Source organism: Cryptotermes secundus, unplaced genomic scaffold (genome assembly GCF_002891405.2).
Source record: "Cryptotermes secundus unplaced genomic scaffold, Csec_1.0 scaffold5, whole genome shotgun sequence".
NCBI classification, from domain to species: Eukaryota; Metazoa; Arthropoda; class Insecta; order Blattodea; family Kalotermitidae; genus Cryptotermes; species Cryptotermes secundus.
Window position 1 is genome coordinate 1659592 of NW_019724742.1, and position 26710 is coordinate 1686301.

Consider the following 26710-nt stretch of genomic DNA (forward strand, 5'->3'; position numbering starts at 1 on the left):
TTAACTTAAGGTATGTAAGTAATACGTACTTACGTTACTAAGAAAAAATCCCTAATCATTAAAAGTTAATATAGGAATCTATATATTTTCTATTCAGATTACTGTCGTCTGTGTTGTGACGCCGTGTAGTCTTGTAGATGTTTACTGGGGTTTCGGAGGAGCGAACTGTTTCCACATTCAGAGTTCTTCTACCCTGAAGATAAGGCAGCACGTTCCTCCGAAACGTCGGTGAGCGTTTATCATACTACACGGTGATATATGCCAAAAGACAGTAATCTTCGTGGCCACTGCTGTAAGAACCTCAGGTCACACTTTCTATACAGCCAATGTTTTTGCCGCTTTAATGCTGAACAAGATATAGTAAAAACGGATAATTTTTTCCCTTCGAGAGAGGTTGCGATGAGCAGGTAAGATTTCTTTCGTAATTAACCTCGTTAATGATACGCCTAGAGTCTTATAACGCAACAAGAACAAAGTTTTTGAGAAGTCAGTGTTTCTCCAAAGGTTTGCTTCCTGTCCCTGTCCAATAGTGGGGGAACTCGGCGGCATACCCAGTTATTGGATTTCCTGTGTCGAACACGCAAACGCCTGACAGTTATGCAGTACCGTCACGCAGCGCTGCACGGTGTGTTGCCGATACGTACAAGATAACGTGTGTTGTACATAATGTTTATTTCTCCCGTTTTTTTAAATACATCTGTTATCTATTATTATAAATGAAAAACTTTGATAAAACTTGATCACATAACCTCGAACTTCCACACTCGTAAGACCAGGTTATCCAATTTTTAGCTCCTGAAGTTTTGGGATGTCTCAAATACACAGCATTGATTTGCATGTTGCGTGCGCAGAATGTTACAGGGACGTCAAATATAACTGTGAACGTTTAAGAAAAGATGAAAAGTAGGAAGGGAAGTCTAGGGGGAGTTGACGTAGGTGCAGGAAATATGAAATTCCTCCCAAGACGAGTTAGGGGGTTGAAAATGTTTCATATCACTCAGTTGGTGTTTCGCCCTCAAGCTAAGAGGGTAGTTGCGTGTAACTGGAGGTATTTTACTTCGTGCTTATGAAAGAAGGCAAGTTAGAGTGAAGTTGTTATTGTTAAACATGTTATATTAAATAAGTGCTCATAAACTGAGCAGATGTTACAAATAGATAATTGTAAACATACATGGCAATGAATCGAACCTATCCCATCACCCCAACCCCAGTTGTGCCACCCTTGTACCAACCCCCTAACAGTGCATCAAGTGATTCAAACAAAAGCAGTCCACCCCATTCTGAAACTAACCCTCCTTCACCGTCCTCTGCAAAACGACTCAAATCATCATCTCTGACATCTCTTAATCACACACCACAAAACTTGGCAATTTATAATCAGCAAAACGAAAACCGGCCGTCGTTTCTTAAAAACAGGGGGAAATATTCAAAATCAAGACATAAGAGAGGTTTTTCAGATTTTAATGCAGGGACATATAACAATGATATGAATCTAACATATGAAGAGGCAGATGATTATGAAAGAGGAAATATCAGAAGAAGTCAGTATGAATTATATAGGGCCCAAGAAAGTGTTGAAGATGAGATCCAACCAAATATTCCAGGAGCAGTGATTGACCACTGCAATCACACCACTCAAATTTTTGTTAAGGTAAGAAGTCTGATCAGAATTCTTTAAGCAATTCAGAGAGCCTTAGAAAATTCTACTATATCTTCTGTAACTCCCTGTATACTGATTATTTTGGAATGCTGAGCAAAACTTGTTTAACTAGCATCCATTTGAAAAGATTCTTTTATAATATATTTATCATTTTAGGTGCAGCCTTTGTGTCTGTATCATTATTTTGCTAGCATATAAAGAGGATTGTAAATTCTTAACATTAATTTCGTTCAGAAATGTAGCAAATTTCAGGTTGTAACTTCCATAACAAAGCCTCTGTTTCATAAAATAAATGAGAGAAGATTTCTTGTTCAAATGTAAAGTGAAAGCAGTGTGCTATCATTCAGTACACCTGTACGAATAATGGTTTTATAAATATCAGTTTCTGGTGCATGGAATATGAATTATGCTATAACTGTTTTAATTCTATTTTGTTAAAATCATTACTGTATTTTTGTACACTTAAATACAATCTTACATTCACCTTAATTAAGTACTAACTTATACGATTTAACTAATTCCATGGAATGAGGTCCTTCCTCAGAAACTACCCGTCACTCAGCAACTCAAGAATTTTTCAACATTTTATGAACCCGAAGGTTCATTACCATGTTTACATGAGCTTGTTACTGGTCCTTATACTGAGCCAGATAAATCCTGTCCATACTACTCTATACTATTTATCTAAGATAAATTTTAATATTATCCTCCCACATACATCTAGGTCTTCTTAGTTGCCTCTCTCCTTCTGGATTTCCCATCAAAACCCTGTATGCACTCCATTGCTCTCCAATGTATGCTACATGACCTGCCCATCCAATCCTCCTCTACTTATTCATTCTATTTATATTCAGCAAGAAGTACAAGTTATGAAGCCCTCATTATGACTTTTCTTCAGCCCCTTACAATCTAATCTCTTTTGGGACCTGTAAGATTTATCAAATAGTTTTGTCATTGTCGTATTCTAAGTCATAGGTCACACTCTTCAGATGGTTCTGCTTTTTTAAATTTTGTTATTTCAGATACCATAGATAAGATAGTGTTATGCTTGTAACATATCAATTTTTGTTTGCCTGTAGGATGAATTTAGTAGTAGTAGTAGTAGTAGTAGTAGTAGTAGTAGTAGTAGTAGTAGAATAATGACAACAATAATAATAAACAATTTTACTGATATTTGGGAGCAAAAGCCAGAGAGATCAAAGACCACTCATATATGAAAGAAGTTGAGATTTACCGGATGTCACTGTGGGAAGAAGAAGCACAACACCAAGAAAAAGCAGAATGGATAAGAAGAGAATAAAAAGTAAAAGCTCTGGCAGAGAGGCTGGATATAATAATTAAAAATAAACTTCTATTTTTCAAAATTAAGGAAAGTAGGTTAATATGAAATTTTGGGAAGAATTAATTGCCTGCTTTCCTTCAATACGACATGGACCACATAGAAAACTATGACTCCAACAATTCTTCTATTCTTGCGCCTGTATTTATTGACACAGTAACGTTTTTACCAAGTCATTGCTTAGCAACAGTAGGAGATATACATACAGATGGGAGGGGTTTATGAAGTATGTCATTGAGGTGGGCTCAAGTGCCATGATATATATATATATATATATATATAAAGTTTAAAAAAAAAATCGGTTAAAATAAGGAAAGTAGGCTAACAAGAAAAATAAGATTTGCATATTGGAAGATACCCTTGGAGAGTAATGTAATGCAGGAGGAGGCTGAAGAGAAATTAAAATACAAAAACTTTATCATAGACATTCAGTAAATGTGGAGTAAATGAAATGCTTTATTGCACTGGTAGTCAATGGGGCCAGAAGAATAGTATCAAAATTACTAAACAAGTACTTGGCAGCAAAACCGTGAAAGTATTCAAGATTGTCTACAAAATACAGTTGTTCTAGGATCATCATACATAATGAGGAAAGTACTATGATCCTGAAGCCTAAGTAATAGGGCTCACTGCTAGTTCAAAAAGGGAAGCACAAAAGAAACAAACCCTGTGACAAAATAATAACAATGATTATGATCATGACAGTGACAATAACAATGATGACACAACAACAACAACAACAACAACAACAACAACAACAACAACAACAACAACAACAACAACAACAAAACAGAAACATAACTAAAAACTTATGTATAAGATTCCTAGCTCCAGTGGTTCACTAATTATTACTATCAGACTAAAAGCTAAATTTACTCTCCATGCAGATGTTATGTTTTTTACATTCTACATACACACACATACACACATACATGCACACACACATGCACACACACATGCACTCTCCACACCAACCACACGCCCAGACAAGAAGCCCCTAAAGAGAACTTGCATATTTTTCAGAGATGTTACCACACAGCATTTGAGGGTCCTAGATGGAAGTGGTGCTAATATCTGCCCTACCTCATAAATTCATGTATCTCTCATGTCTTTATCAAAAAGTATGGACCTTTCTTGACATCTACTGGTATGATGTTAAAACCAGTTTTCTGGAAATCTGATCAACTCATTCATAATTTGAAAGGGGAACACTCAGATTGCATGCTGACCTCATTAGCCTACTTTCTTTCCTTAAAAAAGGAAAGTAAGCTAATAATACAGTACTTTGAAACATATTTGCTGATTTAATCAACAGATTATGAAATAATATAATCCACTTAAAAATATCTACAATATTCCATCAGGAAAGCCCTCCAAATACAATAATATACAATGCATGTAGCTGAAGAAACTAATTCAACTGTAATATCTGAATTGCCTGAGAATTTATATGAAAACACAAGTGCATGCTTATTCTGCAGACCACAAATCCTTTACTAGTTGGTGTTAATATCTCTCTTTCGTCATTATTTATGGCTGAATAGTAATTGACCAATAAACAGATTAGTACTGAAATCAATAGGTCCAACTTCACTAACACAGAATTCTGCCTTTGAACTAAGTCTTGCATGAAATCAATGTAGTTTATTTATATTGCCTGAATAATTCATACTGGAAATACAAGTGCAATCTGTGAAAAAATATTTCTTCATCTGAAAATCGCTGTTCTATGCAGATTACATAGAATGTGTGTGTGTGTGTGTATTCATTGTGTCCACATAAGTTGTTATGCAGCAACATCTTGGGTAGAAGGTATCACTCAGCTTGGAGTTTGGATGTGTGCTTGCTTGTGTTACTTACTGCCATCACTGTCACACTTTGATGGCTTTCATAAAAAGAATCTGCCTTATAAACTAGGTACTCAAATTCCAGATTAGACCACAAGATCTAATCCATGAAAGAAAATTCACCAACCAACCCCAAATTTCAACACTATTGTCACTAAAGTACAACATTGGACACAAGCCAGATCCATTTACTTAAAATACTCACAACCCATCTCCCTGGGATTTACCATAACATTGTAACAGACTTGCTTAAAGCGTTGCTAGCTAAGAGAAGGGTAAACACATATCACAGCAACAAATGCACTACAATAGGGCGTCCATTGCTAGGAAAGCATGGGTGGACACACCTGACATAGATATAGATAAGATGATGGATAATGTCCAAAAACATAATATTTGTACTAATCTACCATCGTCACAAACTTTCCAATCTTATTTTTAATTTATGTTCTCCTCTGAAAATAAGATGCATTTTACAACCACATGAAAGAGAAGGAAATTGTTTTATATATTTTGAATAGCAGGAAACCCAGTTTCTATATATATGTAGCAAATATTCTTAAATTTCAGGTCTTGAGCCAACACCCACATGGATCCTCACAGCGAATTTGTAATATCAGAGAGGACAAAAACGGTGCAGTAACAATCTACATGTCAAAGCCAGAGAAAGATCATGATAATATCAATAATCCAAAACAATATGAGGATAATTATCAACAACTGAAGAGACAGAAGGACTGCCACAATCTTCAAAATCATCCCACAGAACCACCAGCGATTAAACCTAGAAGATCGAAATGGAAAACAAACAAGGAAGCAAAGTCCCACTTAAAAACGGCATGTGCTGTTGACAGTAGTCTGCCAGAAGATCATCAGGACATTTCTGGGACATCAAGAATGAATGCAACATTACCTTCTATAGAGGAAAGTCAACCTAATATTCAAAACTATGATCCTGAATACAGTAGGAACGATAACAGAAATAAAGATGATACTCATGTATTGATGAGTGGCGAAGGTGAGATTAGATTAGATAATTCAAAAGTGATATATAAAGACACAGAGTTACCATTAAGTGTAATCAATAAAGAGCTTACTTCAGGACAGTATACATCTGTTGGAGTTCAGGTGTCTCCTTCGCCACAGTATCGTTTGAGGTTTCTACCAATAGGCGGTTGCACTGCTTATAACAATAGTGAGTGGGAACTTTGTGGGATCAAAGGGATACGATTGATACTGCACCTCGTAGGTCGGTGGATATTCTCCCAGTGTGGGTTAGGAGTGATACTCTTCATCTGGGCTTTGCTAGGGGCTGCTGCATTCCGAGCAACAGAAGGGCCTTATGAGGAGCAGGTAGCAAGAGAACTGATGAACAAGCAACATGAACTAGTAATTGAATTGGCGAGGGATTTAAGGATATTAAAACAGGAGGAACCAGTGTGGCGCAATAAGATAGATTATTATGTGGGCAAACACAAGGAAATACTACTTGAAGCAGTGAGTGATGGGTATGGAGAAGGAGGCAGTAAAGGCAAGATATGGAGTTATGCAGGGTGTCTGCTCTTTGCTGTGTCACTTCTTACCACATTAGGTAAGATGAACTTAATTTTTACCATATTTGCTAGGAATTTATTTCTGCTGTGCTGGCACCTTTTTTTCACAAAATATAAACATGAAACAGAAGTGGAAGTTTGTGTTCTAATTGAGTAACCAGCCAGTGTTTTACATATGTGTTCTTCGCATGTTGCATATATTGTTGGTTTTGGTTCTCATTCAGTGTGGATACAAATCCCTTCTTGTCAATCTAATCACACCTCAGACACTGTAAAGTCACAAGTTATTTTCCATGTATTCATTAAATATTTAACACATTAAAACATTAATTCTCTGTTTCATGTAACACACCGATATTTGCAGGATGAACAGTTTTTGAGAAATTTGGTAAAGTTTTAAATCTCCTCTATAGAAAGTAGGGGTAGCAATTGTCCAGTATGCAACATTATTAATTCCCCTATAAACTTCATATGGATATTGTTCTAAAACTTATGACTGGTGTATTAATGTCATCGTTATCACCATCATTATCCTAACCTACACCTCCACCATCACCACTACCACTAATATTATTACTGTTACTGTTGCTGTTATTTTCATTACAGCACGTTATTTGAACTCTAGCATCCAGTGTCTAATTAAAAATGTAAAATGCTGAAAATTATGCGTCTTATATATCTCTGTCTTCATCCTCATATCTCTCTTTTTCTTTTTGTGTCTTGCTTGAAAATGGATATAGAGTCAGTCTCAGAAAGGTATTAATCTTTAAAATTTTACATTTTTAATCACTGGGTGAAGTCCAATAAAATTCCATACCAAGCTTTATTAAAATAGCTCATGCAGTAAAAAATATGTTTGAAGAGAAAAATATCCATACAGCCCTTCGTTCTATGCATATTTTACAAAAATAAAGTTATGATTGAAATTTGGCATGAGGTATGATGGCTTTGATGTGTAAAATTCTCTTTTCTTTCTCAAAATTTCTCCATTTCCATTGAGGTACTTTATCAAAATAATACTTTCTTTGATCTTTCTCATATTTTCTTTGGTGTAAAGCCATATATTTTAAGTTGCAATGCTCAAGATATTGTCACGTGTATTAGTGGATCTGTGACTACAGACAGTATGGATTGGTGAATGCATTTATTGACCACTTGTATACGCCACTCAGAACTACACTTTACAGATCGTCAACATAAACAGACTCATGACTATGGTCTATTACAGTCTCCACTAGCCATTTCCTGGCAACAGGTTTGACACAGTGAAGTGTCCTGAACTCAGGTCCTTTTGTCACAGCTGCCTAGATAGAACTCTTATCAACTGACAACTCAACTAACTGGGTCCCAGGCTGGCAGCCATTTCACACCAACCTCCTAGTCTTTTCTTCACAAGCTGACTTCCAACTGACAACCAAACTCTCTCTCACCAAACAACTACTTCACATCACTTCACTGACCTGAGCTGCCATTAGCTCTCTCCTCCAAAACTCAACTGGCCCTGCTTATAACATTTTGGCATGAATAATATATAAAACATCGTTTCCATTTTTATAGTCAAGCAATACCTTGACTGTGGCATGGAAACAGGTACTGTGTATATGCCTATTGCATAGCAACAACTGTTGTTTACAGAGTCACCGCTTAGCAATGGATCTGTATGACAATACAACAATATGACCATGTGCAGTTCTTCTTTTAGACATTGTTCCTCTCAGAAGATATTGTGGCATATTTGCTCAAGGCAAGAACTGTGAAGCCAGCAGAGACATCCTTTGCTAGGGAACGGCTCTGCAAACACACCTGTTTCTAGGCAACAGATTCATAACATGCAGCACTGGGGTAACTGAGAAGTGGTTTTCAATACGTGGTCCATGTGATAGCTACATGATACAACAATAGAAGAACTGTTGTGAGAAGTGTTTTCTGTGCAGTTTGTGCCAAGATGTTATAAACAGGATAAATCTAGAGTTTAGTTAGTTGTGAGGCAGTCACTGGCCAGTAAGGACATGAACATGGAAGCCGAATATATGATGGCATTAGAAACCATTACCAAGTGACAACCAGTAAAGTTACAGCAAACTGAATAGATAGCATACGTGCTGTAGGGAACTACAGAGTGTGTGAATAAGCATTAGGGCTATGGCCACTCCATATGCATGACAATATGCAGGCCAGAAGAGGACCACTTTTTTCATTCATAGCATGAAAAGAAATTGATCTTTTATTTTTAGTTGTTGAAAAATACATCAATAATATGTCTTATCAGTACTGGATAAACTGAAGTTATGAAGAATGCCGTCTTCTGGGATGTGGCGTAGTGTAGATATCTTGTTAACCGACGTTTCAGAGGAACGTATCTTCTCCATCTTCAGGGTATAAGAAATCCGCTAGCGATGAACTAATATGAGCATCCTTCATAGTCCCTGCTGTGAAAACCTCAAATCTTACAGACTAAAGTTATCATTAATTTCTTACTGTACCTCCTATTTTTCACCCTCTCAGTGCTAAGTTCGATTCAGAGAACAATTCCTTGCTTTTTTTTTTCTTTCTATAATTGCATTGAAAGTTACATCTCCATTTCTGAAAGGACACACTTTTATCTTGAATTATTAAGAGATGGCAGGAGATTGTACTTTCACTTATATTAGAAATTTCCAGATGTTCTCAGACATTAAAGTACATTTACAAAACCTTAGCATTAGTCCCAGTGATCAGTCAGTTGAATATAGTCCACATCTTAAAATCCTGTTTGTCCATGTTAATATTATCCTCCCATTTACACCCATATTTATGAAGTGATCTCTTCACTTTATATTTTCTGCCTAAATATTTCTGTACTTTTCTCTTCTCCCATATTCATGCTATATGTCCCACTTATTCCATCCCCCTTGATCAAGTGACATATTATAAAATACAGAAGTTCTTAGAAGATATGTAACTATTGTTTTATGACAAGATATTCTATCCAGTGAATTTAAACGGTCTGGAAGAAAATTATTAATACAAATTCATATTTGTACAATATATACCACTTTTTAACTTTGTGAAATTAAAAAGTTTTATGAAACCATCAAATACTTGTGCTTAAAAATTCTTACAGATCTTTCCTCTGCCGTTCTTCTCTCTTTCAGCATAATGCGAGTGAGAGAGTGAGAGTGCTGTCAGGCAGGACCATCCATTATGAATTGGCTATCGATTTTAGTTTAGTCTCCAGTAACTGTGGCTAATTTTATCTCTTTACGGGTCATATCCCCTCACGTTTCAAAGAACACATTAAATTAAGTTCCCCTGTTTACTACATATAGATTGTGTACCTGTTACAAAGTCAGTGAACTGCCTTTCCCTCACACTGGAACTGTGCATACATTTTGTCTTCAGTTTTGTTGTAACAATCAGTCCCCTTATTATTATAATACCATCAGCATAAATGAATTCTATGCAATTTGATTTACTTCAGCATAACTTTTGACATTTCTGTCTCCAGATACATGTGTCTGCACTAAGGAGCCCATGAACAAATCTGATCCTGAAGAAAGCAGTCTTCTGGGATTTGGCACCGTGTATATGTGGTGTTAACCGACGTTTCGGAGGAACGTATCGCCTCCATCTTCAGGGTAGAAGAAAAAATATAAGAAATCTGCAAGTGAAGAGACCGTGAGACCGGTAAAAGCAGACTGCTTTTAGAGAGAAACAAGAGAAACAAGTTCACACACCACTGGATATAGAATGTGTCAAAAACCAAAACAAATGTAAAAGCAGACTGCTTTTACCGGTTCTCACGGTCTCTTCGCTTGCAGATTTCTTATATTTTTTCTTCTACCCTGAAGATGGAGGCGATACGTTCCTCCGAAACGTCGGTTAACACCACATATACACGGTGCCAAATCCCAGAAGACTGCTTTCTTCATAGTCACCGCCGTGAAAGCCTCAAATCTTACAAATCTGATCCTCACAAAGCAGTGAGCCTGAACATACTAAACTATGGTATCTAATATGGAGTTGTCATGAGTAGCAAAAGGAAATGTTTGCATGCAGGATGGCATACTTATATCTAAAAATCAGCTTGGAAATTCTGTGTAATGTTGGCTGACTAATTTAATTTAATTTATTCGTATATTCAAGTAGATCCAATTCATCATCATCAGTAATCTGTCAAGACGACAGGTCCACAGTCTCTTTCAAAACAATTCCTCCACTTAATGCGATCTAGAGCTTTCTCCTTCAAATGACAGTATCCTCTTCTGTCCCCAAGGTCATCCAGCATCTTCTTACGTCTTCTTCCTCGTCTTCTTGTCACTTCTATCCGCCCATCTATCTTTCCTTCGATAGCTTCTTTTAGAAGGCAGTTTCTGCGTAAAACATGACCAATCCAATTAGCCTTCCGTTTTCTTATTTCATGTAGGATATTCCTCTGCTCACTGACTCTAATTAACACTTCTTCATTTCTCACATAATCGGTCCAACTGATCTTCTCCATTCTTCTCCAACACCACATTTCGAAACTTTCCAGATGTTTCTGATCTACTGCCCTAAGTGTCCATGTTTCAGCCCCATACAGAGCTATGCTCCAAATGTAGCATTTCACTAGTTTCTTCCTCAAATTTAAGTCCAATTTGCTGGTAAAAAGATTCTTCTTCTTGCTAAATGCAGCTTTTGCCATGGCAATCCTGGATTTAATTTCACAAGTACACCTTCCATCATCTGTTAACAAGCTACCCAAATATTTAAAACATTTCACATTCTCCACTTGTTTTTGGTCTATCTTTATTGTGACTGGGGTTGGTTGTCTCGAAATTTTCATTACTTTTGTTTTCTCCACATTCATTTCCATGCCATAGCACCTTCCAATTTCAATTAGTCTATCAATCATGCCCTGTAGCACAGTTTCTTCCTTAGCCATTAACACAAGGTCATCTGCATATTTCACAGTTTGAATAATTTGCCCTCCTACTTTGAAGTCACCGAGCCCATCCAGAGCTTCCTTGGTAAGGCATTCGCTGTACAAGTTGAACAGAATTGGTGATAAACAGCATCCTTGTCGAACTCCTCTTCCAATCTGCACACTTCCTGTCTCCCCCCTGTCCAGTCGTACTCTAACTTTCTGATCCATGTACAATTTGCTAATCAATCTTCTTTCATGCCAATCGATACCTGTTTCTTTCAGGATCTGCATTAATTTGGTCCAGTTTACCCGGTCAAATGCCTTCTGCCAGTCTATGAAGCAAACACACAGTTCTTCATCTATCTCCAAAGTTCGTTCCGCTATAATTCTCATCATCCCAATTGCATCCCTGGTTCCTTTTCCTCTTCTAAATCCAAACTGATCTTCTCCAAGTACATCCTCTATTTTCCTTTCAATTCTTCTTTTAAGTATCTTTGCTATTATCTTTGCTGTATGTGCAATAAGACTTATTGTGCGATGGTCGCTGCATTTTGTAGCTTTTGTCTTTTTCTTTAAGGCAATCATTGTAACTTCTGTAAAGTCCTTGGGCCACTCTCCACTTTCATATATGGTGTTCATTAGTTTTGTCAGTGTTTTCAAACCACCTTCTCCCAGTAACTTGAGCACATCTCCAGGTACATCATCATCTCCTGTAGCCTTTCCCTTCCTCATTTCCTTGATAGCTTTTTCCACCTCACTTTGTAAAATATATGGTCCTTTCTCGTCTGTATCTACTTCTTCTTCCGGTTCAACTTCTAAGGTTTCTGGCCGATTAGGTCGATCATATAGTTCTGAAATATAATTTTCCCAAATTTTCAGCACTTGCCTCTGATCTACTATTCTATTCCCCTGGGAGTCTTCGATGCCAACATTTTGAATCCCATGATTCTCTTTCCATCCTAGTTCTTTTGTCTTCATGTACATCAAATCATAACGGCCTGTTCTTTGAAATTCCATAATCTCATTACATATCTTCTCAAGATATTCCTTTTTGGCCCTGTCCGTGGCTCTTTTCAATTCATTCCTCAGTCTCCTGTATTTCCTCCTGCCTTCTTCATTGTTGACATTCTTCCATTTCCTTCGCTCCTCCATTTTACTCATCATCTCCTGTGTAACCCATGGTTTTCTTGCTATCTTCTCAACTTTACCTACCAAATCACTGATAGTATCTAACATGCCTTCTTAGATCCAATTACAGGGCGGGAAACAAGTTCACACACCACTGGATATAGAATGTGTCAAAAACCAAAACAAATGTTCCAACCAATCACTGGAACAAGTCAAAATAACATAATATAAAACATAGACAACACAGTCACTAAACATAATAAAATGTGACTACAACAAGACTTAAATACTAGATGAAAACATATTAACCATTTATCGTATAAAATTCATCCAGTTTATAAAAACAATTCGTATGAAAGGATATTATCAATAAAGAATACAATATCAAATAATGCTAACCACAAGAGTCCTTTATGTACTTAACAAGATTCAGATTAAATTTCATTCTGGAGATTCAACTTCTTAATCTTAGAGCAGAGACCATTAGTCGGGTTCCTTATTACCTACAGACAAATTCTGGGAGAGTAAATTGAAATATGTCACTTTCCCTTCCTCCAAGAACCTTTGGAATCCATCATCCTATTTTACATATATATATATATATATATTGAGCATGTCCAAGAACAAAATAGTGCAGGAATTTTTTGCACTTATGAAAGAGGAAAGAACAAGAGGACATAAAAAAAAAATTTGCAAATGAAATGGGCAGACTATGCAACATGCATGGGGAGATGAGAAATGCTACAAAATTGTAATCAGAATACTTGAACTGTAGAGTCCATTTGGGAGATACAGGTTTACATGAGAGGATAATATAAAAATAGTGTGTGAGGGACTGAATTTAACTGGTACAAGACAGGGTATAATGATGAGCTTTTGTGGATACATTAATGAACTTTTGGTTTTCGTAAAGGTATGAAAGTTGTTGACTAATTGAACAACAATGAACTTTTTAAGAAAGTCACTGCTGTAGAAACCTCAAATCTGACATTTTTTAGGTAGACATAACACTATGGAATTAGTTACTTATCCTGCAATTCCTATCATCCTATCATCCTGCCAACCCAACAAAATTCTTCATTGTTGTACTCAGGGCCACAGTCAAAGTTCAGGTTTCTGAAATCTTACATCTGTAGTTCCTGCCTACCAGACACACACATCAATGTGATGGCCACTAATTAACCAGCTTCCATGGTATTTGGTAAAAATCACATGACATCAGGCCTCATCCAGTCCTGATTCATGTGCAAAATTCTGTATCTTAATTTAAAGATGAAAATTTTGCATGCACAGTGTGTATAGTCTCATGTTATAAACAGATAGATTGTTCTTTGTGTCCATGTTGTATTGAATGAAAAATCATAACATCCCAGGAAAGTGGCATAGGTTCAAGCCAGAAGCATTGCTTCTTCTGGTATCGGCTTATTTAATGTTTGAGAAGGTCAGTGCTACAAATGTTACCCACCATCTCTGAACAGATAAGGAAAATTATTCATGGCTTTTAAGCAGCTGACATGATATGCTGCCATGTAAGTATATTAACTGACTGACCCCATCGTGTTAGATTTTCTCAAAAAGTTGCTCAACTGATTAAAATTCTCCACATTTATGGAACCAGAATATTAATACCATCTTTAAAATAGCACACTACTGGACCCGTTACTGAGCCAATTGTATTCAATCCGTGTATTTGCACCATATTTCTCTTAAGATGAACATAAATATTATTCACTCTTTTATACCTAGGGATCATGTGGGTGCTTTGTTTCTGTTACATACTGTGAAAATTCTGAGCGTGTTTTTGGTCTCATGTAATTGGTAAAAAAGAGAATAATAAATATGAAATATAATTTAAATTTCTACTATTAGTATTTTGTGTATATATTTCCTTTTCTCTTCAATTCTAATTTGCTTTTATGTTCTTTTTAATCTGGGGTGGGAGAGATGCCTGACTTACTCCCCCTCCCTCCTGCTGACGCCCATTCCATCCTCTTACCTCATCTTTCTTAGGTGCAAATATTCTCGTCAGTGTTTTGTTCACACCTGTATCCTTTGAGAGTAAGAAACCAAGTTTCACACACATAAGAAACAAATGTTAAAGTTGTACATTATATAGGATACAAGAGAGAGGTTATGATTTAATTGTAGCGAGCATTTTCCAAATTCAGTTTGCATTTCATTATGTGTTCAATGTCATTTTCATTTGTTAGTTCCTTCAAATAAATAAAAAAGAAAAACAGACTATGGCAGATTAAAATTAACACCTCCCATACATTTAAACCAAAATGTGATTATTTCACCTTGTGTATATGTATAATTTTCCCATGAGATCTATTTCAAGGAAAGGAAATTGTTGATCAAATATGTCCAGTTATATAAATAAATTGCCCAAATAATTATTATGACATGTCCCATTAGTTGATCATGAAAAAAATTTCATTTCATTTTGCCACCAGATTATTACAGTTCTAGTAGATGATATGATGAAAACAAAAAGTATTCGTGTTTTGTTAATAGTAAACATGGGATCAGTACCTTAAGAGTGAGCAAACAAATTCAGTTCTTAAAACTGTCTCTGTTGCAGAATTCTCTTTGAACAACTTGCATCATGTCAGTGTGAAGCAGATGGTCACGCGACTGATCTTAATAATCCAGAGTACAAATACAAAAATGTAGGTCACAAGCAATTAGTCTTGACTTGAATATAGCAAGAGTGACATTTTCAGTATCATCTAGTAGTAGGAAAGGAATTACATTACAACCCACTGTGAAAAAAGAAAGGTTTTACTCTCATTTTCAAGTTATTATGCTGTGTATTTTTTATCTTTGATATTAAAGGCAGCCTCACTGTGGGCCATGATGGTATGTCCAAAAGACTGTGGTTGCTCATCTCTGATTTAGCCTGATACTATAAAATGAGTAACATGCAGGATCCTGGTTTTGATTGAAAGTCCTTCTGTTGAATTTCAGTTTTTGTTTCAGTGTCTACAAAACTGAAAATAGACTGAAGTACCCACAGTAGGTCAATATAATTTTAGGTATTCAACTTGACTGACATGTTTGCATGTCACAAGATAGGGAGGTTACATTCTGTTGACAGTCAAACTTAAATTAAATATTCACACACAGTTTTGGTCCAAAAAGACTGGTTAATAACGCTTTTATAACTGTGCTGGTTATATGGTGTTTAATGGTGGGATGATTCTTGAATAATTAGTTGGAAAAAGGACGTGGAAGAAAGCAGATGTGGCCCCTCTGAAGTTGTCCCGGAATTTTCCTGGAGGAATGAGTATTTTTTTCACTGCTTACATGACTGCTAAGAATACTGTTATTGTTTTCTTTATATATATTATAAATCCACGTTAAGTGGGACCCTTGTCACCACAGCATAGCAGGTCCTCAGGTTGCTTATAGAGAAGATGGCCTCCAGTGTTGACCAAAAAATTTGTGAAAGATGACATTTCTCAATTTCAAAACTTTCATGTGAATTTCCACAAATTTCATCCATTTTAAAATGGATCTTAGAGAGATAAGATGGGTTGGTATGGGCTGGATTGTTCTGGCTAAGAACAGGGAACAGTGAACCAGCGCTGGGAAATTCTTGAGTAGCTTCACAGTTGTCAGCTTCTCAAGAAGGCATTTTTGTGAGTGTCCTGAGTTCCCAGAGACAAATGCCAGAAGAGTAAATCGATTAGGCTACAACCACTTACTTTGAAATCCTTTCCAATTCATTCATTCATCTATTCATCCATTTGATTTTATATAGTCTGCATATGATAGTGCTGTAAAATAAACCACCAAACCACTTCATAGTCACCCTACCATTCAGCACTGTATAACCAATACAGTTGGAAAGGTGTTGTTAAATAAAACAATAATCAGTCATGAATCTTCTCTCCCATCGGTTTTGCCATTCCCATACTCAGCAGCTCTTGATCTCTCCAGTCCCCTTCCCATAAGTTCTCCCTCTCCACTGTCTTCCTTGTTGTAATTATGTTTTCATCCTTTCAATAAAACAGAAGCCTAGACAATCTTATTTAATAACCTCACATCATCAGCGGAGTGACTGAAATAAAAAAACACAAACACAACTTCAACCCTGAAGTTGGAAGCAAATTGAGCATAACCTCCCTTTGCTTATTTCTTCCTGACCTTTCTTCTTAATCACAGGATTACTTCCTGTTGGATAGCATTATATTTCACTGCTCACTCTTCCAAGACATTAACTCCCATACCCTCACTCCCACCGTGAGACCTATATTAACCCTCTTACTCCACCCTCCTTACACTAACACTGAAGACAGCAATTGCAATGTGCACCAGAATGATGAAACATTTTTAACACATAATGTGTAATATTACATTCTTCTTAACTACAAATTTCTTACGGAGTGCTTTGTTCCCAGACTTTTATTTTACACATACAGTATATTCTTCCCACAAAATAAGTTATCATGTTTCATACCCATACAGAACATAAAGCAATGTAAGCTTTTCATAAGGCAGCGAAAGAATTAAGGATTTTTGCTGTTATTTTAAAAGTGAAAATGTAAAAGCATCAAATGAATATAAATTACAAGGTTAGAAATAGCTTATGGCATTCTTGTAGAACATAAAGCCCACTTTAGCCTACTTCATTGTTATATTATACGTATATTGAGTTTTTCATCTTTTCAGTTTCCATTTTTGTGAGGTACATTCGTGAAACAAATAATTATTATCAAACTTCACCTGTGTTATTTTATGAATTCCAAAGATGTATGGATGGAAGGAGAACAAGTTTCAACCTACAATTTCATACATATATCAGAAGCAGTATATCATGCATTATTGTGCTGAACTTTGGAACAGAGCGAAGTGTACAAACAGTGGAACTGGGTTTCAGAACTGGCAAGCAGAATAATTAAGTTTAAACCCTTTGAGATCTATGTTATTTTTATATATGATATGCTTCTAGATTTGTTTTATCTTGTTTGGCTTTCAAATGAATTTCACTGCAATGCCATTTTCCAAATGTTAGTACTCCACAAAGGAGCCCAATTGAGGTGCAGTTGTAACATATGACAAACTACACGAATGAAATTAGCTTTCTTCATAGTCACCGCCGTGAAAGCCTCAAATCTTACACAGCTTTTTTCATATTTGTTGTAATTTTAAGTTTGTTTGTTTGCCACCCCATAGATCTCTTTCCTTTAAATTTTAGCTAGGAACTGGAAGACATCAGAAAATAGGAAAGAACTGAGAAGCTTGGGAGGAGAAAGAAAAGATTAGAGACTTTTCATTCATGGCCTGTATAAAATAGAAATAACACTAGATAAAGAAGAGAAGAAAGAGAGAAGAAGAAGACTGAGTTTCTGCAAAGGTCAGATAGATTCCAACAGATGACCTGACAGGGTTAGCAAATTGCTAACAAACACATATGAATCTTGGATAGATGTAGTGTCAATGAAGTGGAGAAATTTATATAAAGAGGGGCATCATAATCATTACTCTTCGCCTAATAATGTTAATGTGCTTAAATCAGGAAGGATTAGGTAGGTAGGACATATAGCATAATTACAGGACTGAAAAAGGTATGCAAAATTTGTATTGGATTACAAGAAAGGACCACTTATGATGTATAGTGGGGGACAATTTTAAAACCAGTCTTGGAAAAAATAGCGTGAAATGGATTAAATTGGCTAATGATAGGATTCAGTTATGGACTTTTGGGAACATAATGATGAGGTTAACCCATTTTCCACATGTTTTAAAATTGCAGTCTGCTTACAACAAAAACAACCATTGACAAAAGCCTATGGAGAATGTTTGCACTCTTTGCTGTATTAAATTACTACTGCCAAAAATCCCTTGAACTCAACTTACTACCATTTCCTAAACAGGCTGACTTACACTGCAGGTTTAGGTCTGAGCTCTGAACCAGTTTTAAAATATTTTTATGCTTTTCCTCATTCCATACAGACAGGCTGTATCGCTTCCTTTCACATTCCTTCAAATTCATAATGGATCATGTTATTCAATATTCACAGTTGGTACAGTGATATAAAACAAATATAGCACTATATAACAACGCTGTTCTAACTGCAGAAATTATGAACAGGAATGGTGGTGGATATGTAGGAGGTGATTAAGGCCTTTTGAAGGTATTATCTCAGCATTTGCTTGGAGATACTGTGGAAAACCACAAAAATTTTGATCAGGATAGACAAGATTTGAACATAAGTACAGAAAATTACTGCTGAGACAACCTACTCAGTGTTAAGACTACCGTCTTCTGGGATGTGGGATCAGGTAGCCTGGTAGATAGTTGAATCCTGAAGATGGAGGCTTTTCTTCTAAAACAGTGGTGATCATCCACCAAACTGCATTACACCATATTCCACAAACTCACAGTCTTCAGGAAATATATTCAATCAATATAATATCATTTAATATCCTTGGAAGACAAATTATAACTGCTGTTCTTCTTCAGACCCATTCTCTGCAATTGAACAGCTGTGCCTTGCATATACTTCAAGTTTTCAAGAGGAAAGGAGAACATGTAGCTGCCTACCCAGCTCACATGCTCTCCTGTTTACATAATACAGTTCAATATTCTGGATGTCATGCAACTTTATGTTCTATCTGTATCCACATGCTATTCTGAATTATTAAATTGCATAAGGCTGCAGGAAATAACTCAGAATTTGTGTATGCACGTTACCCTGAGCTCAGGGGATGTGGTAGCGTAGTTGGTTGAGGCACTATGCTACAAGCCGGAAGATCACGGGTTCGATTCCCAATGTGGTCATTAGATTTTTCAATTGACCTAACCCTTCCAGCCCCATTAAGGCCCTGGGGTTGACTCAACCTCTAGCAGAAATGAGCACCAGGAATCCTCCTGGGGTAAAGGGCGGCTGGTGCATAAGGCTGACAATATCAACGTTATCTGCGAGCTGATTGTCTAGAAAATGTGGCAGCCTCGACATCCCACAACCCTATGGGCCTCCACGGCCTGTTAAAGAGATAGCTTTACCTTTTTTCCTCCCTACCCTTGATATAAACTGGAGCTCACCCCAGTAGATTTCCAATATTCTGTATTGTTGCATCTGCATTGTTCTGTGGGAACATCCCACATTATCACGTCGGGGTCACCAATGTGGTTGTCTCTCCATATGACATCCCATTACATCATTACATGGGGTATATTTAAAAGTTACATACAGTGCAACATGCCAATGATTCTGTTGTTAGTTAACATAATTATTTTTTAATTATGATGTAATTTCACTGCTATGCTAGAAGTAAAAATTTAGACAAGCATGTTTTGACTATCAAGTAGCCATCATCAGGTTCCCATGTATAATATAGCTCATTGTGTATGCTAGTTCATTATTATTTGCATTTGTCTAATATATTAATAAAAAAGAAATGCACAAAGGCACAAGTTCTGACCTTCTATTACACGTATTAGCTTTTGTGAAATAGCGTAGTAAAGTTTAACAAGCAGCACACACAATGCAATGGGAAGACAAATGAGAGAAGCCAGCAAGTTTGGTTTCAGGTTCAGCTGTTCATTTTCTAGCAACTGTGGTATAAAGTAAAGGCTTTCAGGGAACTAAATTGCAACAATAGCCAATATAATCATAGACAATAACTCAACTGTAACAGTTATCTATGACTGTCAACATTAAGAAGTCTGACCAAAACTTAAAACTTAGTTTTCTTTATTGCTAGTGGGTTGGGACTAAGTCCCTCATACTGCGGCCACTTCTGGCCTATTGTACCAGCCCCAGATGATAGGTGAGGGTGACTGGAGCAATTCGTGGAATGAAGATTGGCAGGGGAAACCGAAGTACTTGGAGAAAACCTGCCCCAGCGCCACTTTGTCCACCACAAATCCCACTTGACCAGACCTGGGATTGGTGGGAAGCCAATGACTAACTGCTTGAGCTATGGCATGGCCTAAAACTTAGTTTAATACTTGGCCTAAATTATATTGGTGTAATTTTCTGCACAACATCTTGAATTAATGTACTGTTGTGTCTCAATTATTTTGGACTTAGGATTTGACATTTATACTGCCGTAACTCAGTTCCTCTGGACTGTGGTAGCAATGGCGATACTGGCATGATTCAGTTCCTCTGGAGTCTGTGCAGTTTATACTGTCATGACTCACTTTGTTCAGACTAAGGTAGTAATGGCTATACTGCCATTATCCAATTCTTGACTCAGGAAATGATTTCTGTGCAATGAGTTGCTTATTCTGGACCTCAGTAGTAATTAGCCTTTCTTGGCTCAGTTGTAAATGACTGAGGTAGTGACAAAAGTAACTCATTTTTTTTTCTATAATTAGGTGGTGATATTTATGCTGTCATGACTGAATACTTCCGAACTTAGGTAGTGATGACCATCTTGCCATGACTCAACTCTTCTGATCTGAGGCAGTGATGGTTATCCTGCTGTCACATGCTTCATCTGGACTTGGATAGTAACATTTGTTTCCGTACAGTATGTAATGGTTATACCACTGTAACATGATTGCCACGCCCTCATCACTGACAGTAGAAGTCAATCACATGAGGATGAGGTCATTATTAAGAGACAGTCTTTAAGATGCAACCTTCATCTCTCATACTTAGCCAAACATAAGGAAAAAGAAGATAACTTCAAGTTCATTATTCATGTAATAAAGGAGATGACAGAAGACCCTTTCCTAATTGTTTTACTGTGCAGGTCACGTACATCAGACAAGATGTTCTTTATATTTTGCAAGGTTTTGGAGCTCCAGTTCCAAGAACAACCATGGGCAGAATGTCAGCTGTGATATTCTCAGCAATTGGTATCCCATTACATCTGCTCCTTGTACTTAACATTGGGATGCTGGTCGCAGTCAAATTGCAGTATCTTGCTACCAGGTGGCAACCTGGCACATCATTTCCCACAGCTCTGCTCCAGTGCTGTTGCCAGTACAAAGGTGAGTAACCTAGAGCTAAGTCTAAAATCAGCCATGGCTTAAACACGAGTGTGCACAACCACACACACAAATAGCAGTTAGAAACGATGCTGTAAGGACCTAGACATAGACTGTATAACAGAAAAAATAACATCAAAGCAATGAATATGGAAAAGCAGACGTTGGAGTGTAATATTCAAAAGGTTGTTCTTAGTCCAGAGAAGGACAAGTGACCATCAAAATTTCCAGTGAAAACTCGGAACATGGAAACTGGGGACAATACTGTTTACCAATGAACCCTCTGTAAATGATGTTACCTGATACAGAATACAGGGTGATTCACGAAGTTTTACCCCCACTTAGGGAGGGCATTCCTGAGGTAATTTGGAACAAAAAATGTTAATATACTAATGGTATCCAACTCATAATTAAAGAGATACAGTAATTTGAAAACTGGCGAAAAATCTTTTTTTCTTCGAATTTCAGTCAAAACAAATTAGAAATACAATACAAATACTTTTTAAATCGTTAATGTTTTAGGAAAGACGCATTCTAAAACCATTTTTTTTTTCAATTTCTTAATTTTGCATTGTACAAAATTTTTCGGCAATTTTGTGTTACAAAATTACATTATTTTCAGCATCCCATTCTGTAAACATACCAATGGTTGCATATCACCCCCTTCTATCAATCTGTTTCCTTTAAACTGTAGTGCTTTAGAAGACGACTGGATTTACATAAGATTTTCAAAAATGTCTCCCTGCACGTCAACACAATGCGTCGCAGGCGTATGAACCGCTCTGCCTATCTACCTATGCGCAACATTCAAACCGGTCTACCTTATCTGCTGACATAGCTAATGGTCGCCCACGCTGAAGCATAGCGCTGCATTCACAATGATGTGTTTCGAAAATCTGTTGTTACTCCATAACTATTGAAAATCGACCACAAGTTTATAAGGAAATTTTGCAGGAAATAACCTCAGGAATATGTACCATAAGCCGGGGTAAAGCTTCGTGAATCACCCTGTATATCACAAATTTACCGATGCTTGGTTCTTACACACTTTTCCAACGAAACTTCTTAACATGGAGACTGGAGACATCTGTTATAGCAAAAGTTCAATACTAATTCTTGATTCTAATAATGTTTTCCAGTAAAGAAACCATCCAGTCCAGTGCAGCATCATAATCAGGCACCTGAAGACCAGATATCCGCAATAGACTCAAACAATGTAAGATTAAGGAAGATCAGCATGAACCCCTGTATAACTCCACCACGATGGTTGAAGTGGTTTCCTGCAGCATCAATCTTCCTGTATTACATTTTTGGAGTGTTAGTCTTTGGAGTGGGCCAGTCACAGCCATTTGCTGCATGTCTCCTCTTCCCCCTTGATTTTACAGCTGCAGGTGGTGTGGGGCTCACATCTGGAACCGTTAGGACTTTCTACGCCATCTACTTAGAGGGAGCTGTGACATTGGCTGCAATATCCGTTTCCATCCTTCAGGTTTCAGCTTCAAGAGGGTTAACAGACCTGGGACTGAAATTTGGATTGCTAACAAACTCCTGACTGGATTACTGGCAAATTATAATATAAGTACCTACATAATGCATCAAACATATGGTAGTCATTCTGAGTTCTTGATTAATCATGTTACACTGTGATTATGTTGGACACTGTATATATAATGTACAGAACGTTGTGGGAGTTTGTTCTAATCATATCTTCAGGTGATTTAAGGCTACAGACATTTTTAATGTTTTCTGTTGAGATCATCCTACTGTCTGTGTTCATTTCAACTTTTGATCCAGTTGACCAGTTTTTATTAATCTTGTATGAATGCATGCCATTGGTGTTCATCCTGTCACACATTTTAGTAACCTGCAATCAATAACAACAACATGGTGTGTGTGTGAACTTGAGAGGTGGTAGAGATACTAGCACCATGTAATATGCACAGTAAATGACAACCAACCAGTCACCTGAAGACAGGAGCAGAACCTCCTGAAATGTTATGTATATTAAATATACACGTATATGTGACACCACATAGGACCCAACATAACAATAATAATTAACCTTTGGAGAATAATAGCGCAAATACACTCACAACAAGTTCAACATAGCTTGCTTTCCTAAAGCAGTTCGTAGAATGAACGCTTAAGTGTAGATCCTGGTTGAAATTTTCCATTGTTTCCTTACTCATTCAAGAGAAATACTCAGATCCTTAGAATGGGACATTATCGCTTCCTTATAAGTCTCAGCTAAGTCATACTTCAACATCAAATCACCTTTCATGATCATAGTTCATAGTGGCTATCTACACAATTACTTAAAAATAAATAAAACAAAAGTGTCAGGATTACTTTACTGTGGTTAGACTATACCCTTATATGTTTTGAGCTTGACAAATCATCTGGTTAATTGAGAATAAATAAAGGCATAGACATTGCATTGCAAGTCGATGTTAAAATGACTTTCTATAAAACAGGCACATTTTTCATATTAAAATATGTGCTATAATTCAGTATTAAAATATTATAAATCCTTGAAATTTTCACAATATCTTGAAATTCAGTTACTATATATATTTTGAATACACCTCTTGACGATCTCTCAGGATCAAAGCATGTAGTATATAGTACATACATACACATTTCACAAGTCCAAGTGGTGTAGTATAACCACAACAAATTAATCCTGACACTTTTGTGTGTTTCATTTTATTGTTAATTAATGGTTCTGCTGCCAAGTCATACATACCATGATTCTTTAACAGAACAGGATATGAAGAATAAAGGCCTTCCATGATGCTTGTTAGCTTCCTAACAATCAAAATATTAAGCCAAATATAACAATTTTGGGAAGAATTACGAAGCAAAATATTTTTTAAAGTGTAGAAGAAAAATAAAAACTATATAATATAAAAACACAATGAAGCATGAATATTCTTTATTTGCTCATGAACTGCAACTGTTGATTTAAAAAATATGAAATAAAAATGTTTGTCTCTAGAAATATTTTATCAGCACAACAGTTGCAGTTATCAGGAAATCAGGGTAAAAAACATAGAGGAAATAATTATAAAATATGGCTTTAATAATGTGTCTGATAAACATATGCTTCAAGTTTAATTAAATGCAGAATGTTGCACTTTATATGGAAGTTCTGAAACATGATATATGTTGCACAGAAAATAAGTATATAGAGCTATATCACAGGACTAAGAAACTGTTCCCTCCATCCTGAAGCTTTTATGGTAGATATGGGGAAAAATTACTGTTGTTAAATGCTTTAATGGCTCATACATTTATTTATCTCTGTTTGTAAACATGTTAAATTCTGTCAACAGAGCTTTAGTAGGATAAAATCCTATGAAGATGAATGCATTTGAAACTTGCCACATACCTAAATTGAATTTTTTTATTTTTCTGAAGAAACACAAGACTTTAATAAGACTGTGGCTTGAAAGTGGCCATTTTCCTGTTCACCATTCTTACTGGCCTGAAATGGTTTCTATCTCCTCTCCCCCTGCCAGAGACCTGAGTGACCACCTTCCTTGCATCTTGTCTACATAACACAACAGATTTCTCACCCCAGACACTTTGGAACTGAAGATTGTGGCAGTACATTCCTCCAAAATGTTGGTATCCGCCATCAAGATTCCAAACAATCATTGCCATGTTTTTGTACATAACACTGTAACATGGCCATTTGAAGAACAAGCTCTATATATGTGCATATAAAATCAATGGTTTTTGTACAGAGAATAGTCCCTGCTGAGATAAGGGGGCAGAGGGGCCCTTGGTTTTGATAAAATTAAATAACCTTTCACTAATAAATTGCACCTTCATCTAAAATCTTAACCAACCAATACAAATATTTTAATGTATTGGAACAGCCGCTTTGGTGTAAAAACTTTAGATTTTATACCCAATTGTATATTATTAATAATATGTATATATTTTAACGTTCAGAACATATATTGTAATAGTAACTTCCAACTGTATTAATGTAAAGGTTCCCTTCTGATGATGGTCTCTGGACCGAAACATGTAAGGACATAAATAATTGAAAAAAGAAAAATCTTCACCAGTCTCACTAGACACAACTGTTTAACTTCTCATGCTATCTCTCTAAGATCAATTTTAATAGTGTTCACCCACTTACACCTTGGTCTTCCCAGTGCTCTCTTTCCTTCTGGCTTTCCCACCGAGATCACATATGCATTCGTCTTCTCCCCCATTCATGCTACATGCCCTGCCCACCTCATTCTCCTTAACTTGATCATTCTACTTATACTTGGAGAAGAGTATAAGTTATGAAGCTCCTCATTATGTAGTTTTCTGTTTAGTCTAGCATTGTTAAATAACCCACTAAAAAGAAAATGCATTGTAGGTCTATGTATTTTAGGCTAACAAATGTCCATCTGATCTGAAATGAGATACCAATCAGCATTTGGGATTACTGATTTCTTGGCTTTGTCCAGCATCTGGTATTCTGCTGAAAATAATGTTTTGGCAACTGGATCTGTTTTCATGAAAGGGTGGGAGACACCAATGCTGCTGGGTCAATTATAAATAAATAACCTCAATCACTGCTTCCAGTGATTGAGGTTAGCCATTTCTAATGGACCCAGCTGAGTAGCAGCCTCCTTCCCTTTCACCTCAGGATGGAAACAGATCCAGTTTCCAAAACATTGTTCCATGGAATGCCAGACAGTGGATGAAGCCCAAAAACTCAGCCATCCTGCGTGTTATACACCATTATCAGAACCCTTCAGAACTGACCAATCACGATATTGTCAATTTTGTCTGCTTTAATTACTGCTTACAATAATGCAAGTATGTAATTATTAAGACTGTGAACTTCTGAGATGTGACACCATGTAGTTTTATTGGTGAGTATCAATGTTGCAGAGGGACATCAGTATCGACCCACAAAACTGCACAGTGGCACAACTCAAGACATCCACAATCTTAATTATTCACTGCTGTGAAAATCTCAAAACTGATATGAAGTTGTTGCTCCAAAAAGTCACATTAATGTGTATAGAACTGGATATTACATATATCGTAGAAGCAGTTTCTAGGAAAAGGGAACTTCAACTGCCTGTAATAACTAACTGTCTCATTTTAGCAATTATGTGTTGAAGCAAATTAATGTAATTAATATTATATTTCATTTCATAAATATTTCAATTCTGTTATACATATTTTTAAAAGCTGTATATTTTAAATATTAAAGGTCTGTGTAGTATTAATATATTTCAAAGATCAAATTGAATGAAATTTGAATTAATCTCTGTTTTATAGCGTCTAGTCTGTTTCTTTCACCCACTGCCACTGATAATAAAGATGTG

At 36.4% G+C, this 26710-nt stretch overlaps 1 protein-coding gene across 1 annotated transcript; it reads left to right on the forward strand.

Moving 5' to 3' along the window:
* The first annotated feature begins 616 nt into the window (after positions 1-616).
* On the forward strand, positions 617-25550 carry LOC111862769. The gene is made up of 4 exons (XM_023848433.2): positions 617-1651; positions 5417-6437; positions 21168-21368; positions 22505-25550. Exons 1-4 carry the CDS (start codon positions 1172-1174, stop codon positions 22915-22917), a joined length of 2115 nt encoding a protein of 704 aa, XP_023704201.1. The 5' UTR covers positions 617-1171; the 3' UTR covers positions 22918-25550.
* The last annotated feature ends 1160 nt before the right edge of the window (positions 25551-26710 follow it).